The sequence below is a fragment of the Micromys minutus genome (assembly GCF_963924665.1).
Source record: "Micromys minutus genome assembly, chromosome: 19".
NCBI lineage: Eukaryota > Metazoa > Chordata > Mammalia > Rodentia > Muridae > Micromys > Micromys minutus.
This window is the reverse complement of record NC_137954.1, coordinates 24,877,384-24,894,937: the sequence shown is the minus strand read 5'-3', so window position 1 is coordinate 24,894,937 and position 17,554 is coordinate 24,877,384. Positions and strand designations below refer to the sequence as shown.

The 17,554-nt window shown below is 44.5% G+C and overlaps 1 protein-coding gene across 1 annotated transcript; it reads right to left on the bottom strand.

Moving 5' to 3' along the window:
• Positions 1-1,220: 1,220 nt before the first annotated feature.
• Positions 1,221-17,283, bottom strand: TTLL4 (tubulin tyrosine ligase like 4; the record flags this gene model as incomplete). Its single annotated transcript, XM_080933033.1, has 18 exons — positions 1,221-3,331; positions 3,506-3,591; positions 3,965-4,035; positions 4,173-4,383; positions 4,969-5,071; positions 7,761-7,907; positions 8,308-8,442; positions 9,093-9,191; positions 9,460-9,582; positions 9,891-10,019; positions 10,184-10,266; positions 10,350-10,541; positions 11,401-11,477; positions 11,811-11,921; positions 12,123-12,247; positions 14,394-14,457; positions 14,814-14,923; positions 15,806-17,283. 18 exons carry the CDS (start codon positions 17,281-17,283, stop codon positions 3,082-3,084), a joined length of 3,594 nt encoding a protein of 1,197 aa, XP_080789159.1. The 3' UTR covers positions 1,221-3,081.
• Positions 17,284-17,554: the final 271 nt, after the last annotated feature.

Here is a 17,554-nt window from a genome sequence, read left to right as displayed (position 1 = left end):
CAGGAATCCCTGCCTTCTATGAGCTTTGTCTCCTTTTCTAGACTGAATTCTGCATATATGCTTGCTTCTGGCTTCTTTCACTCAGCACAGCACTATAGAGATCACCCCAGTTGTGGCATCGGGTTTCCCTTTCCCATGAATGTTCAAGGCTAAGCACTACCGGAGAGGCTTTGATCAAAATCCCAAATGACAAGATGCAGCTCTCCAAAAACCATTGTTTCCAGGTCCAGACAAAAGTAGAAATTTGTTGGAGCAGCAATCAGAGGGGTCCTTTAGTACTAACAAGCCAACAGGGGAAGCTCCCTAGCAGTCTCTAACTGTCATCTTATCCCAGGTAACTAATTCAGTAGAAGGAAACAGAAATCACTGTGAGGATTATCCCCAGTCACTGGCCCTCAGCAGTAAAATGCCACAAAAGCCACCAAGAATATTTTTTGGCTTTGGTAATGAGATGTCACTTTCAGCAAAACAGCTGCCACCCTGACAATGGGCCTGAAGTGACACAATCCCCTGGCAGCTGCTAGGTCCGTACAGCAGTTCTCACGGTCTGTCTTCTGTGCTGCTTTTGTCCTAGACATTCTTGTTATTCTCTGCCAGTCTTGGGATAACCAAATTATCAATTCACACACATATTTATGTTTAATGTCCCTTCCTGACATGCTGTAAAAATGAAGACAGACATGAGACTCCCACGGGAGTGAGAAGATTCGAGGAAATAACGATAACTGTGCTTTGGCAAGCTCTAGGTGAAGGGTGATAGTGAGGTATCTAGACACTGTTCTGGCCACTTCTGAGATCCCTCCAGTTGCTCCCCTTCTTGAGAGGAAAGGTTTGATCTCTGCTTTCCCAGAGTGCTAGGACTAAGGACATGAGCTACCACACCCAGTTTCAAGAAAAGGAATTTTACATTTCTTGCACAGAACAATGTTTGGATAATAAACCAGCAAACTGGAAACTCCAATCCCCAATACTTTGGCTTAGCTTACTAAACAACCCTGCTGGGTAGGTCTCATGTTCCCATTAAAGGAAAAGATTATTTCATTCCTTGTCTCAGGAGCCTTTGCTTCCTTCCTCCAGAGGCTGGGTAACCTATCAACTTGGGAAAACAACTGATGCACCAATAAATGTGTATAAACTACACTTCCAAATTTACAACTTTCAAAAGCCATTACCTAAAAAAAAAAAAAAAAAAAAAAAAAATTCTCATTCAGTCTAATGCTATCTATTGTTGACTAGCTAGTGTTAAGACATGCAAGTGAAATAACTTAAGATTTCACACCCTTGAGGATGAAATGTGATATACAAACCCTACCTTTTCTTCCCACTAGCAAAATAGATCTATCAGCTTTCAAATGTAATGAAGACTGAATACTGTGCATTTAGCTGGGCACAATAATACACCCACACAATCTGGCGTTTTTGAGGCAGAGATTACAAATCCCAGGCAAGCCTGGGTCATCCCAGAACACAAAACAGAACTGAAAGTGTACATCATACCCTCCCTCTAGTGGACTCCTGGCAGCTACTGTGCTGGCCAGGGATGGCCTTTCTTTGCAGCTGCAAAGTTGGAAACTGACTATGATGGGAGACTCTCGGTGGGCAGGCTGAGAAATTAGGAGTCTACTTTCAAAGAGTATATCAGCTCGTTGTCACATGTACACTGGAATACTGTAACCAGGACAAGAGGGTGTTGGCTGTTGATATTAGAACAGATTTTCCAGAATGGCTTAGACTCTCCCACTGAGGTCTGGCTTTGAAGTCTTTATCATTGAGCAGGAAGCACTGCCTAGGACTGCTATCTGGTTTTCTTCACAACTGTCAACAGAGCATTAGGACTGACAGTCGTGTTCACTTACTCGGTGGCCTTGAACCCAGATAGGTCTCTCTCTTATCTTTCTAGGGCTCCAAGCCAACAGGCCAAGGACTCTAGGAGCCACGTGGAAAGAAGTCTTCCTCTTTCCAAAACTCAAGCATGAAGACAAGGCCAGCAGAGACAGCCAGCTTGGTGTATAAAGGTCAAATCTTGCTTATCAGATACAGGGCCAATTGGCTTCTTGTATGCCCCTCTGCTGAGAAAACTAAAGGTCCCAGGGAGGTGAGTTCTGGGGAATGCTAGGCTAAGGAGGACCATGGTTCTAGCTAAACCTCTTCTAATCCAAATTATCCCATCTTGGCCTCCTTGGGCTCTACTTCCCCACACTGGGGAGAACAGTAGTGTTTCCAGAGCCAATGTCCTTGGAGATCTGTATGCACAGTTCACTCAGTGAGTGTTTACTCAATGCTCAGTGTGGACTGAGAGCAGGAGGGAGGTAGATACAGCTGAGTGTTCGCTGTCAGAGATGAGATGTCCGTCCTATAAGGGTGACTGTGCTGAAATCCGCCTACCAAGCCCCCAAACCCTGCTCAAAACAAAAGAAACTAGAAGACTTTCCCACACTCAGGAAAACACAGCTCCCTCCTCTACATAGCAGCAACTAAAATTATCAGGATCCTTCACTGGAGCCCTGAGAGACCCACAGAAGAGGAAGAGCTACTCATAGGCTGGAAGATTAAGTGGAGATATGGAGGCCAGGAAATAGGTATAGCCTATCATGGTTTCTCCTGCTTGTCTTTGAAGAATTCTGAAGGTCTCTAAAACTGTCTCTTCAAGACAAAGATAAGTAGGGGACAGAGGTCCTAAGGAAATCAGGACCTTTAAGAAATTCCTCTCAATTATAGAACAAGAGACTTCTGTGTTTAGCATGTTTTCTCCTCTTGAGCTACAACTCAAGCCCTGTACCAGGGCCTCAAATAAATCACACAATCTCAATGTAGAAACCAAACCCTGCTTTATAAGGCTGCTTGGCTGCCACTGGCTTCTCTACTGAGACATGAGGTGCCAGCCAGGCAGTGAGGTGACAGAGGGTGACCTTCCTCACCTTCTCCCCATCACCACCCCTCCAGCCCTCCAGATGCCCATATTTACAATAGAACCAATTCAAAAATACTCTGATGAGGGGCAACATGGAGGTGGGGTAGAGGCTCCGGCTGGTCAGCAGGCTGGTTCCCTTGAGGTAGCTGAGTGCTCCTGTGCAGGACCAGTCATGGGCTCACAGCAGTCAGGAGGGAGTCAGCGACTGACTGGGAAGCAGAAGAAGCAGAAAGTCTGGAACTCTGCCCAGAGTACTTGAGGACAGGTAGCCCCTGGGTAGAGCGCTTAGACTGTTTGCTGGTGTTCTCATTGTTCTTTGCGGACAAAGTCTTCCTGGCTATGGGGGACAGGCCAGCTTGACTCTTCTTGGGCTTGGGTGTAAACCCATCGTCAGAGTTTCCCTCGGAGCAGCTTTTCTTTCTGAAGGCGAAAACATAGTTGCGGTTAAGACTGGCACAGCACAGGAGAATACTGTAGCTGTTTATGTGGCTGTAGATTCTGACACTCCTACAACCTCTGGGTGAAGAGTTCCTCTCACTGTTAAGCTCTGACTACCCAACTCCATAAGCCTTCTCTTGCTGGACTAGTACTCACCTTGACTTGCTGTGCTCTGATCTGCAGCCAGCATTCCATGTCCCATCACCCTTTGAGGCAGTCATGAGCGATGTTGGCAGAGACCACTATAACAAAGGAAATCATGAGTTTAAGGGGCCAGACTGAGTCCAAGAAGGAATGCTCAGGGTCTTGGGACTCTTGCTCAGCTCTGCTACTCTTACCCATGAACACAGGGCTCTCACTTGCCCTACACCACATCATGGGTGGAGTCATGTGAATAACTCTTGGTTCTCTCCCCAAAGAATCAGAAAGTTAAGGTTACTGATCACTTTTTGATCCTTCAAAGACAGGCACCTAGGGCATTCTGTGAGTAACTACATCCTTGAAATCAAGACAAAGAAATGGGCCTGGGAGAGAGGAAAGGAGGGTACCCAAAGGCCAACTATAATATACTCCAGGAGCCGAGAAAAGTCTGTGTTCCTGTATGGCATTACTTACCAGTGGAGCTGAGTCAGAGACAATCCCCGTGTGAAAGCCTTTGTAGCACCAATTCCGAAGCAGATCTACTCCTGGACAAGATGAGCAGAGGCTGGGACTTAACGGGGAACAATCAATTGCCCACCTCCTGTCATAGAAACCTATTTCTTGACCTAATGGGATTTAATCTATTAAATATGGCCTCCTGTGGGCCAGAAAGGCGTATCACCTTTGAGCTTGTTTCCATGGTACTTCTGTTCCCACTGGGTGGTAAGAATGTTGAAATATCGTGGCTGCTCAAAAAAACGAAGATATCGAGAAGAGATTCGGGAAGGAAAAATTCTTTCAAATTGACCACGACGAGAAAACTCATCTTCCATCTCCACTAAAACCCGAACATCATCTGGTGTCAAGACATCCAGCACAGACGCATAGAAGTCCTGTGCCCCAAGGAATAGGGAGAAGGGCAATGTGACAGACAAAAAGAGATGCAGGCATTAAAACAAGCAGCTGAAGTAGGGAAGAAAGCTGTAGAGCTCTAAGTCTCCAGGGATCATGAGGAACTACAAACAACACCTGACCTAAGGTATACATATTTTTAAATACAATGAACTGAGCTCCTAGAGGAAGATACTCTTGGCTAAAGCTGAGGGAAAGTGTGTTGTTGAGTCAAGGCTAGCACCCAGCAGCTCAGATTTGGCAGCCTGAGCCTATCTTTCTTATACCCAGACCCTATACCTGCTTTGAGAAGCTCAAGCCTCCTAAGTCTGCAAGCAATGGCTCTTGGGAAGAAGTTAAAGGTTGATGGGTCTAACAAGAATGAGCCAGTAAAACACTGCACTAAGAGCACAGTGACAACTATCCACTTTGTCAGAAAGATATACACATCAACAAATCTCTGTGTATCACACATCATCCCACTTCTTAGTAAGAAACTCTGATCTAGACAGGAAAGCTGATCTCCCTGGAGTCTATGATGCTTGACTGAGGGCTGTTGGTAACTAGAGGGAAGATAAATTTCATACCTGGTCAGGAATTTTCTGGGTCAGGTAATAGGCTTTCTTCATCTTCTGTGCAGTGAAGTGCTCTGGAGTCATTTGGCATTTGTCTCTAGGAGAGCTTGGCAGGCTAAGGCAGACAAAGACAAAAAACAAAAGACAGGTCAGCAGCTTCCTATGCTGTGAAAACTCAGAGGATCCAGTACAAGACTCCTTCCCAAGCACAGATGAAGACAAAAGAGATACCTAGATCACTTTAAGTGTACTAGTACATACAGCATGCAACACACAACTAAGTACCCACAATGACTAAAAAAGGCAAGGCTCACTAATTTGACAGAAGCTGGAATAAGCCTGGTCATGGGATGCTTCAGTTAACATGCACTACAGACCAAGCTATAGTGCGTGTAGGACCCTATGCAAGCAAGAGACTTCGCCTTGCCCCTCTATCCTTTTTCTCTATGTAGCTTTAGGGGTTGAAAGGGTGGACAAAAAGGGGGTAGAGAAGGGTAGAAGAAACCCACAAACTAGCCAAAGTCCAGCTACAAACACCTATAAAACTTAGTTCTACTGAGCCCTTGATTTATTATTATATCCCCTTTTAGACCAAGAAAACAACAGCTGGTTTCCAAAATATTTTGAATTAGGATGGATTTTGTTGGTGATAATTTTCTAAGGTTATAAAGGTATACTTTAGGTTAATAGAACCTAACTTAGAAATATATGTCTAACTATTTTATGTCTTTGCTAACACTGTTTAACACCAGGTTTCTGAAATTTTTTAAGTAAGAAACAACATGGGTCTGCTTGATAAATAAGCCTTATAAGTTGCTAAGGTCTACTCAGGTTCACAGTAATATGTCTAGCTTCTTTGTCTTTGCTAACTCTGCTAAGCTTTAGCTACTTGGATAAACTGAGTCATGTATGAAATTATGATATTCTATAATGGTACACTATAAAAGACTAAGGAAACAATTTAAGACAAGTATACTTAATAGATAATGCTCCTTTTCAGAGGTCTCCTGAATATGGCATTTAAAATGTTTAATAAGTGTCACATGATAGACAGAAATGCCAGCTCCCAGCAGAAACCCTAATGTCTTCAAGAGATGGAGCATGACTCCACCTTATCAGTAATAACACGAATCACTGAACAAAACTGCCCCACACCTTTCCTGCTACCACAGGACTGCCCAAACTATGGACATTGTTGGTTTGACTGCTCTACTCTGCCTCCTCAAAGTTAACATTAACCCCTCACACTTCTCTTCTACAGAAAAATCTCTCAGACCTGGGTCTGGCAGCCAAAAGCTAATAATGCTCTGTGTGGTAGTTAATGATTTAATGCTGTCCTATATGATGACTGAAGATGAACCACTGCCCCCAATGAAGCCATCAAGGCCACATTGATGAAGCCTAGAGTAGTCATCTAGTTAGTAGGTATGTTTGTTATTTTAATTAGAACATAGGCCATTTGGATTAATACTTCCTGCTATTATTTATCTTTCTCAGATGTGATACCGACTAACTGTAGATTTAAGAGCAACAGGCATAGCAGCTCCTCTCCCAAGGCCACACACACCTGCCTTCTCCAGGCCCCACTTTCCTAGAGCTACTAGGTCTCCAGCAGAAAGACAGTTTACCTTGCTCCTCAACTCTAAGGAGAAAAACTCATTTTAATGATTTTAACCCAAAATCACTTTTGGGTCCCCAAGCTTTTACTATGACTCAAAGGCATAAGTCTGCTACTCTGTATACAATATAGATTCCAATACAAATTACAGTGGTAGGTAATGCTAACTTCTCTAAAACTTACCTCTTTTTTGAAAACTTAAAAAAAAAATTCTTAAGATTCAGGGAGTTAACTTGGATCCACCTTTCACAGGTCAACTGGAGAAAGCTGACTCCCTGTGGCAAGTGGTAATTCAGATAACTGAAGTACAGGAACACACACACACAGACAGAAATACACAATAAGCAAAGTAGACCAGTCACCAAGCAAATCACCATTTCTGTTAGTTTATTTTGGTGTTTTGAGATAGAGTCTCACTCTGTATCAGATGCACAGCTCCAGTGATGGGATCACAGGTGCAAAAGCAGCTCGTCCTGCTGGGAGCCAGAATTTGCATTCTACTCCCTCACTCTCTGGAGCTGAATGGTCCTGAATGATTCTCTGTTTTAAGATCTTTAGTATCCTCATCTGCAAACTACAATACTAACATAAGCCCTACAGAACTGACAGGACACAGTGTCAGTACCTCAGATACTAAATATTAGTTCCCTCGTCTCAAGAAAAGTTTCAAAGCTTTGGAACTATGAAGGAAAAACCCCATATTGAGCTGGCTTTATAAAGGTATAGTCTGGAACTAGGCTTGATGGATAGCTGATCTGGGTGAAGGACATCTTTAGAATGAAGAAACCACAGAAGCAGAGGAAAGAAAGGACACTTGTAGGAGAACAGCCAGAAACAAACTATGACAGGAAATGGAACTGCCTAGTCCTTAAAACCTTAAAGATCTGCCATGGCAGGAGAATCAGGTAGAGCAGAGACAAAAACCCAGAGAGAAGCTGGGGCCTCCAAGGTCCCATGTAAGGTTAAATTTGATTCTTGGGCACTGTGGAGATTTCTGAGTAGAAAGTAAAGTGACCAGACTTACTTTCAGGGTACTGGTGTGGCAGTGGTGTGTGAATGGTCAGCAGAGGCAGAAGGAACCATAAAGGAGATCAACTGGAGAGAGGCTCCAGAGCCCATTTCCTCCCCAAACCATACTGGGCTGCTCCTGTTACCATCCCAACCTCAGGGAAGGTGAGAAGCCGACCTGGTGCTGGAACCGCTGGAGCTGCTGGGGCTGCTGGAACTAGAGATGATATCCTCCATGTTGGGCAGAACAAAGCCTGCCAGGTTCAGAAGATCTCGGATCATCTGGCCTTTGATGCTGATGTCCAGGGGAGAATTGGAATGGAGGCTTCAAGGGAAGAATGCAAAACAGGGTCAAAGCAGCACTCCAGAATGGTTTGGGATCCTACAGCCAAACCAGGGCCTCTTTACAACAAACGAAACCCCAATATCCACATTTGTGGAGCATCTTCAATAACCTCAGGTGTGTATGTAGTGTCACATGTCTTTAATTCCAACACTCAGGAGGCAGAGGCATGTGAATCTGAGACAGACAGAGGCCAGCCTCATCTACAGAGTTCCACGACAGCAAGAACTACACAGAAAAGAATGAATACCCTTCAAAGACAATATATATATATACATACCCTAATGTAGGAAAGACCTTCTTAAGTCGACAAGACTATAATGACAAGGATTCTGTGGATGAAAGCTAAGATTCTACTGAGTAACTGTAAAATACCACCTACCTTGGGGAAATGTTGACTTCTAGGACCCAGGGCTTCAGGTTCTCATCCAGCATGATGTCAAAACCGAAGAGTTCATGACAGCTATAGGGGCGCCGCACATATAACTTCAGTAGGTTAGTCACATAGGGCTCTGACCTGCCAGTGGGGTGTTTTAAATTAGGATAGCAGAAGCAACTTTCTCTTCAAAAGTGCCTCCTTAGAGCCAACATGGGGATACATGCATGCAATCTCAACACTTGAAAGGTAGAAGCAGAATGGTCAGGAGTTCAAGGCCAACCGTGAAAGTTATCAGACCATGTCAACCACAAGCACTACCCCTTCCCATTCCAACAGTGGCTCTTAAGGGATGTGCCTGATCTGTACCATCATCACCTTGATAAAGTTTGGTAAATAAGCAGCATGGTGGTTTGAATAAGAGATGCTTCTATAGGTTCATATATTTGAACACTTGAACCCTAGTTTGTAGAACTTTTAGGGAAGAATTAGGTGTGGCACTAGGGGTGGGCTTTGATGTTTCTAAAGTCCAACCATTCCCAGTTAGCTCACTCTGTCTTGTGCTAACTCCCTGGAATCTTAAGCCCCAAAATAAATACTTTTTTTTATGAGTTGCCTTGGTCATGGTGTCTTATCATATCAACAGAAAAATAACTAAGAAAGCAGAATTTAACTCTTCCTCTTCCTACCACATTCTCAGAACTGAAACACAAAATGACACAGCATAGAGGCAAAGAGAGAGCATGAGGCTTCATGGAGCACCCCCACATCTAATTAGCCCTGCAACTCACGAGATGATGGTTTTGACAACAACATCCTTTATCTTCTCCCAGATGGCATCACTATTAATTCCTTTCTGGCTCAGATAGTTCCACAAAGCCTTTAATGCCCTGAAGGTAAAGGATAAGTAATTAATTGTCCTAGAAATGAGTGACAAGAAAAAAAATGAGTATGAGGCATACAGATACTTCCTTTGTATCTCACCAATGATATTTTGTAATAGGAAAGAGACACACGTAGATGCAAACACACAAATTCTTAAGTGACAAGCATTTCCAGATCCTGCACTAATACTCAGCAACTGCCCCAAACCTCCCAAAGGAAAGCCCCTCCCAGATTCAAGATGGAAGTCAGTTAGGGACATACTGCCCTCAGTACCATTTGTGGCCTTGGCATGCAGTCTCATCAGCATTGGCCTGGTACTCTGCATTCTTTTTATTGACACTGTAGTTGGTCAGGTGCATGAACTTGTTGCTAAGACTCTTCATGGAAGAGGAATACCTATAAGTGAGAACAGCAGAGCAAGACGCTAAGAACAGAGAAACATCTCCCCAGGGAGGAGATATAGGACAAGTACACAGACCTATTCAGTTCCTGAAAGGCCTATATCTTTATAGAAAAACAACAACTAATTATCTCCTTGGCAATCTCAGGTGCTGCAGGAAAACTTTACTCATTTCCCAGCCTCCCACCCTCCACCTTACTGACAAAAGCCACTATGACCTCTTGTTAATTTTCTGCTCAGTGTCTTTCTCCAAAGGAAAGGAAGTCTCCCAGTGTCAGGGGAATGCCTCATCACCAGTACATACTTGCAACTGGCAAAGCGGACGAGTCCATCCGAAAAGAGGTAAATCCGTAGAGGATCATAAGAAGTCACGTAAACATAGATCCGAAGATCAAATTTGCTGCCACTAATGAGGTAGGGTTTGTGTAGATACCTATAAAAGGAAAGACTAACTTTACTTCCAGTCAGATGACCCCAAACAGATAACAAAGGAAAGTCTCTGGCTGGGAGGTTTGGAGGTACAACACTTTAAGAAGGTAATTCAGAGACCAACAAGAAAGGAAGATGGAGAGAAGAGTGTGAGCTAAATGGACTCACCTCTGTACCAAGAGGGGCCTGCGCTTGGGGAGCTGACTCCATTTGTGAATGACCTGAATGCCAATGCCTCGAGCAGATGCTGGCTACAAGTCAAAGGGGCAGGAGATGAGATCTGCTGTTCCTCCACTCTCGTCCCACCATCTACTTCTCCCTTTGCATCACTTACTGGCTTCACGATCCATTTCTGGCGGCTGCCGCTCTCCCAGGCTTTGCGCAAGAGCTTGGAATCCTGGGGCAGGATAAAGGACTGAGGAAAGAAACTGAACTCCTTCTTGCCAAAACGGCTTTGCATGCGAGACAGGTTCCGCCACAGCCGGTCCTTCCTCCCAATCTGGAAGGAGCCTGGGAAGTGGTTTAGCTGCAGAAGGGACAAAAGGCAAGTAGATGGAAAGAGAAGAGGTGAAACCAAGAGGAAGAAAATAAGCCCCACCTCATCATTTCAACATCCCCAGCACAGTTCCTGTTCCCTTTTATCTTTTTACCACCAGTGACAACAAACTTACCTAGAAAGAGTGAGGTAATTAACAAATTGCTTCAACTAGGCTAACCCATGGGTATGTCTGTTGGGGCATTTTCTTAATTAACTATTAATGTGAGAGGGCCAGGCCCACCTTGGGCAGAGCCATCCCTTGGTAGGCAGTTCTGGCTTGTATGAGAAACCAAACTGAGAAAACCATTGAGAATGAGCCTGTAAGCAGTGTTTCTTTCTCCACAGTCTCTACTTAGCTCCTGCCTTGGCTTCACTCAGTGATGAACTATAAGCTGTAAGCCAAAGTAATCCTTCCCTCCCCAAACTGCTTTTGGTCAGTGCTTTATCACAGCACCAGAAAAGTAAACTAGGACAGACAGGACAGTTACCTTGAGTACAAAGGCTAAAGCTGTTAAATATGCTTCCATGCTAGGAAAGCACCAGGCTACTAGGGAGCCTAGGAGCAGGAAGCCATACTGTTCTAACAGAACCATAGAATCCTCTTTACACATACCTAGCTTGGGGAGTAGAAGCAGTTAGCCATGGTAATGGGAAACACACCCAACTAAAAACAGACAATACCTCTCAAGAAATGTACTGAAAAGCCTCTGAGGGTCAACAGGACCCACTGTGGCCTCTCCAGAAAACTGCTCTGTAATTGTCCTCCCACACTGCCCCCACTACCCCAACAACACCCTCATGGTAGCCTAGCCCAAGGGACAGGCTCCTTGGGAAAAAAAAAACCCACCTTCTGATGCTCTCTAATGGATCGAAAACCAGGAGACTTCATGTGGTGACCCCAACAGCCCAGCCAGTCATCATTTCCTGCAGAAGACAATTGGGAAGTCAGTCTCACAGAACAGCTCAGACTCTGGGAGGGAACAATAGCTCACCACTGTAATCACCAAGGGATTTCAGAGTTACCATGGAGCTGCCCTACATGAAGTCTTAAGATCAGGACCAGAACAATGGTCCTTGGGTTTCCAATTCTGGGCAGCTGGGTGAGCCCAGAAGACTTTCAGGGCTACAACCTTTCATGAAGTTAAAAGCTTCAAGACAGGTTCCCCACACACAATAGGATCTCTAAGGATCTCTTCCTGTCCAAAACCCATTTGGCAGGGCAAGGAGGTCAGGCTCACAGTAGGGCGAGTATCTTACTCTTGCTGATTTTGAAGTGCGACCGTCCGATTGTCTGCTTGACAATGTTGGGGGTCACTGTGCTCATCTTCCACCGCAGTAGCCTCCTCTGTTCCCAAGGAAGTTTCTCCACTGGGGAAAGGCAAGGCAGAGGTTGGAGGTGAAGAGCAAAAGGGTGGCAGTAAGAAAACAAAAAAGGTAACACTGGTGCCCATCCTTTCCTGGGCAGGCAGATAACCATTCTGGAAGGCTTTCTCACCTTGTCCCCTTCACCCAAGTTGGTTGGGATCCTCCTGTGAGGTCCTCTGGATTTTGTTACATAGTTAAACTTACCTCTTTCATCCCGAGTCCCAAAATAGATGGTAGGGGATACATTGGGGAAGAGACTGTAGATGAGGGCTGGCCGTACAACTTTCTCATGATTCGAAAGGGATTTGGACACCAAATCCACGCAGTTCCTGTGATGAAAAAAAATAAACATGATAGAGAATGGGAAAGCGACAGCTTTGAGGTGTTAACAGGACTCTGAACATGAAACTCTGAAAACACAAGTGTTTGATAATCATTTTGCAAATATGAACTCATATTGCTAGAGCTAACCTACCTACAGCTATGTATACCATTAAATGTCACCAAATGTCAGTCAAAGATTCCCAAGAGTCTGACAGCACATCTCCAATACACCCAGTAAGAAGCCATAGGTTAGGGAAGCCCCTAAAAGAATTCTGAAAAAGATTCTAGATGGAGAGGAGAAGGAAGCCTGGGACACTGGGAGAGAAAGGATGACACTGAGAACTGAAAAGAGCACAGAATGTTTTAAATGAGGAGAGAGCAACAAAGACAATCAACAGTGAAACTACTGCCTTGTCTTTTGCTTTATTTAGTTCATATGTGGCAGTAGCAATGGTTCATACAAGCTGAGGTCATTCTAGAGTTTACCATCACAAGGTCTAGGCCAGCCGGGACTGTACAGTGAGACCCTTCTTAAAAAGTAGAACTAGAGGCTGGAGGAATTTCTCAGTGGCTAAGAGTACTATTCTTGAAGAGGATCTGAGTTCAATTCCCAGCATCTATATTTCAGCTTACAATCATCCCTAACTCTAGTTCCAAGGGATCCTACCCACTCAGAGGTAAGAACCCTACAAACAATAACCAAAGGGAACTTGACTTATCCTTAGGTAAAGCTATGACCTTGAAACATTTTATCTCCTTCAATAGTCCTCAGTATTTTCCTGGTCTTTGAATGACGTCCATCCCTGATATCACATGATTCTGTACAGCAGCAGAAAATTCAATACAACTGTTGAGCAGGAAGGTTACCATGAGTTCAAAGCTAGCATGGCCTATACAGCAAATTCCAGGTTACTTTCTGGCAATCTGAAAGTATCTGATTTTAGTCAGCTTTAAAATGTAAAATGTGGTCTGGGAGATGTCTCAGGAATTAAGAGCACTGGTTGCTGCTCCAAAGAACCCATGTTCAATTGTCAGTGCCACATGGTGACTTGGTTCCAGGGAATCCAACACTCACCTGGCCTCTGAGAGAACCAGCCATGCATATGAAACACAAAGACAAACACAAGCAAAACCCCATATACATAAAATAATAAAATTTTCTAAAAATAAAAATGTTTGGTAATTCACTCTCCACTTTCTTAAAAACCATACTGTAAGCCTCATATCTATAGGAACTTGTATATAACTAAAGTAGTTAATGAACAATAAACAAATGATTACCAACTTTTCTAGACTCATATTGTGGGTGGTTTGGTTTTCTTTTCTCCTATTTTCCTGATACCTCTGCCTCTACCTTGCTGGTTTGGTGCTGTAGAGTCAATAAAGCTGCTGCCACATCATCATATTTACAGAGACATGAGCAGCTTTATTCATATTAACCCCAATGTAGAGGGTCTTCCCAGCTATAGGTAAAGCAGACTGGATGTCAAGAAAGCAGTATGCCCTGACAAACAAGATTAGATTTTAATTAAAAATGAGAATAGGCATGTTGCACACAAACACAAGAGCAGTCAGTGCTCTTAACCGCTAAACCATCTCTCCAGCTCTACATTTTATAATGGTGTGTGTGTGCATGACTGTTGATGTGCATTCAAGCCAGGGAACAGTTGAGGGTATTCTAAGGACCAAACTTCCATTGTCAGGCTTAAAAGCAAGCACCATTATGTGCTGAGCCACCATTTAGTCCAAATGTGTTTTAAAATGTCTAAAAGTTCATCCGTTTACAGAATGACATGCTTCCAATATCTCTTGACATAGCATTCCAAAGTATTTGCTCTACAAAAGGACTTAAATGGATAGACATGATAGTACACAGCATTAATCACAGCCTGACAGAGGCAGGCATATCTCTGTGAGTTCAAGGCTAGCCTGATCTACATAGTGAGTTTCAGTACAGTCAGGGCTATGCAGAGACCCTGTCTGAAACAAAACAAAACAAACACTTAAACTACAGCTACACATCAAAACAAACAAACAAATAAGAAGCTTGATGAAAAGTGAATTAGGGTTGTCAGGGCCAGTTACAATAATGTTTTTACAACCTTTAAGCATCAGAAATGAGCATCTGCCAATGATCTGTGTAGCACTCACCTAGATATTATTGCCACCGACTCACTGGGAGAGACAACACTTAAAGAAGAGCATTCTGAGTCTCCTGTAGAGGAACAACAGAGCAGTCATCACAGGAGGGCAGAGGATTATTCTGCATGTGCACCCTCTCCAAGCCCAGGCAGTTGACAGTTACTGTAACATCCTGTGCACTGCCCTTCCTGAGAGCAAAGAGCATTGCTGCTCTGCACTGCATTCCCTGAACTTAACAGGAGAGGGGGCAAGACCAGTGGGACAAAGAGGTAGAGACCAAAGTCCCTCACAAATCCCCAGTTAGTCCCTCAAAGCAAATGACTGATGCAGGTGATAATGTCAGTCAAGCCTCGGACAGACTGTCATCCCTGCTCCCTAGTAGATGGTGAGCAAGCCATACAGCTGGAAGCAAAAGGATCCCTTACTCACCTTCCTCTTCTTCATTTTCATCATGGCTGCAGCTATCTTCCAAACTATCTCCCAGTTCATCTTCTGTACCTTCAGGCTCCACCTGGTTTGGCTGGAGGTCAGTAGCTGAACTGAAAGAAAAAAAATCATGCCTCCACCCAAGCCAACTCCATAGAAGTCACTCCAGAGTCCCATTTCTTCATTGTCTCCTAGTAACAGCCTCCCCATCACCAATGTGTCATCTCTGGCCTGGACCTCATAAACTACTGCTCAGGTCCTCAGAACTTAGGTCTAGTCATAGTCCCTTATCTTTACACCCTTATCTGCATATCACTATGTCTTCCATTTTCTATGAAGTCTCTTAACAGTATATAAATATAAAATCTTGCATACAGAAATCAATGAATATCTGATAATTCACATGTTCTTGGGATGTTCACTGGAAACTCATAAGGCTTAGTGGAAGTTTCTAGAAAAGTAACAAGAGAAGGAACCAACTACATCTATGTTTTCACTGCTATCATTCCAGGAATGCACAGGAACACAGTTTGGTTTGGAGTAAAAAGGAAAGTAACAGACCCTAAAAAGTGGTACCTGGATTTCTTACTTCTCCCTTGGTAAAGCCTAAAACAGGGAGGGACAAACTCTCTAAAGGACCTATCAGTAAATATCTTTAGTAGATCAGTCACAACTCCCCAACTCTACTGTTGTAGCCAAAAAGCAACCAGAGGTAATAGTATATAAATGGACAAAGGTGCACCCCAGTAAAACTTAATTTAAAAAAAGCAAGATTTAGTAAGCAAGCTAGTTTTCTAATGTCCACCTTACAATAAATCCCTACTTTAAAGTGAAAACTAAAACTTCTAGGACAGCTAAAAAAAAAAAAAAAAAAAAAAAAAAAAAAAAAAAAAAAAAAAAAAGCCAGTTGCCAGAGACACAGGGCATCAGTGTCTCCAGACTATGGTGTAGCTACTGTACCACTCCAAATAAACTAAAGACAGGATGCAACTTACCGATCACCCTTAGTACAAGAGTTCAGGTCCTTGGCTTCCTCAGGCTCCTTCCCAGGCTGGCCAAGATGAACAGAAGAAAGACGAGTGGCCACTTCAGCTACTCCAAGAGGCTGGAGGGAAGAAGAAGGGGGAACAGGAGCACTGTCTTCTCCAAGTAACTGGGGGTCAACTACAGACCCACAGGCAGGGCTGGGGTTGAGCCCATGGACATGTGAGGCAAGGAGGTGAATGCTGATCCTTTTGGTACAAAAGACTGTACTGTCCAACCCCAAGGTGTCTGAATCACCAGGAAGGATCCCACTGTCTAATCCAATATCCTCTTGAGGAAACCGCTGGCCCATCAGAGGTTTCCACCGTCTGCTTCTGTTGAGAAGACCCCACTGGAAGCTGGGGTTCACAAAACAAGCCTGTTCAAACTGGTAGCCTTGCCGTGGCATCTTCTCAAAGCCTTTTGCAGCCAACTTCCTCACAGCCTCAGTAAAGTGTACCTCTTTAGTAGCACTCTGGGAATCCGGGTTTTCATCCAGGCCACAGGGAGGTGCCTCCATCCTCAAGTTACTCTGACTGCACGGGGAAGAGGTAACACTGGCTGTGGATATGTTGAGGGTGCTAGGGGTAGATGGAGTGATAGGGGCAGTAACATCATCTAAGACAGTAGCAATGCTTTGGGGCACCTTATGGTCACCAGGTTGAGGTACACAGTCTCCAGTACCCCCTGAATGATGCCATGAAACAGACTGGATCTTGGGTGAGGATACTGGCTTCAGGCCATCTGTGGTTTGTGATAAGGGCACTTTAGTGCTATTTGGCCTCATGAAGGAATTGTTGTTCAGCATGGGCTTGTAGGAGGACAGTGGAGATGCAATCTTCCCTGAGATGGCAGAGGACAGGCTCTTCCTTGAAGGATTTTCCCCAGCTGCTGCCAATGAGAGGTATGGATCAGTGGGTGAAGATGCCATGGGCTGGGCCATGGGGAAGACTGTAGAAGATGTGGCTTTATTGGCAGTGACAGTGACAGGGAGACCCTTCTGAGATAGAGAAAAAGATCTTTTCTCTGATGGGCTGGAACGCAAGCAGAAAGATTCCAGTTGCTGGTATGGTTTTTGCCTCACGTTGGTGCGGCGGTACAGCAGAGTATTGTTGAATAAGTCAGGGAGAGATTGCAGGTAACAGGGATTGCTGTGGCCTGCAATGACAGCTGTGGTCCCAGAGCTACATAAAGTGCTAGGGCAAAAGAAATAGGCTGGCTGGGATGGGACTCCCAAGAGACTGGTGTCCAGCCCTGCTGACAGTGTGCCTACGTGCTTCCTTTCCAGTTTCCAGATTGGCTTCACCTGCTGATGGGCCTGAGACCAGATTTTGACCTCCGAGGGTTTCTCAGATGGTGAAGCAGACACTGTGCCTGAGGGATGTCTCTGCTTGAAGCTGTTTCCTCGGCGCAGGCCAATACTATAGTGCTCTGTTCCTGCTGAGGCCATGAGGGGCCCACATCATGGCAACATGGCCTCATGGCCTGGCTCAGGGAAGGTGCCACACACCTCTAGCACCAGCTGCATCCTTGAATCCGTCAGCCTGCAAGGAGAGAAATGATTAGAAATGCTGCCGGCTTATGAGAATGGGTGTGGGTCCTATGCTAGGTAAGTGACAGGGAGGGTCTTACTTCAGCTTCACCAACCAGTCTTGGTCATCATTTGAGGCCCTGGGAGAAGAGCACATTTCCAGAGAGCTTGCAGTGGCCTTCCTGGGGCC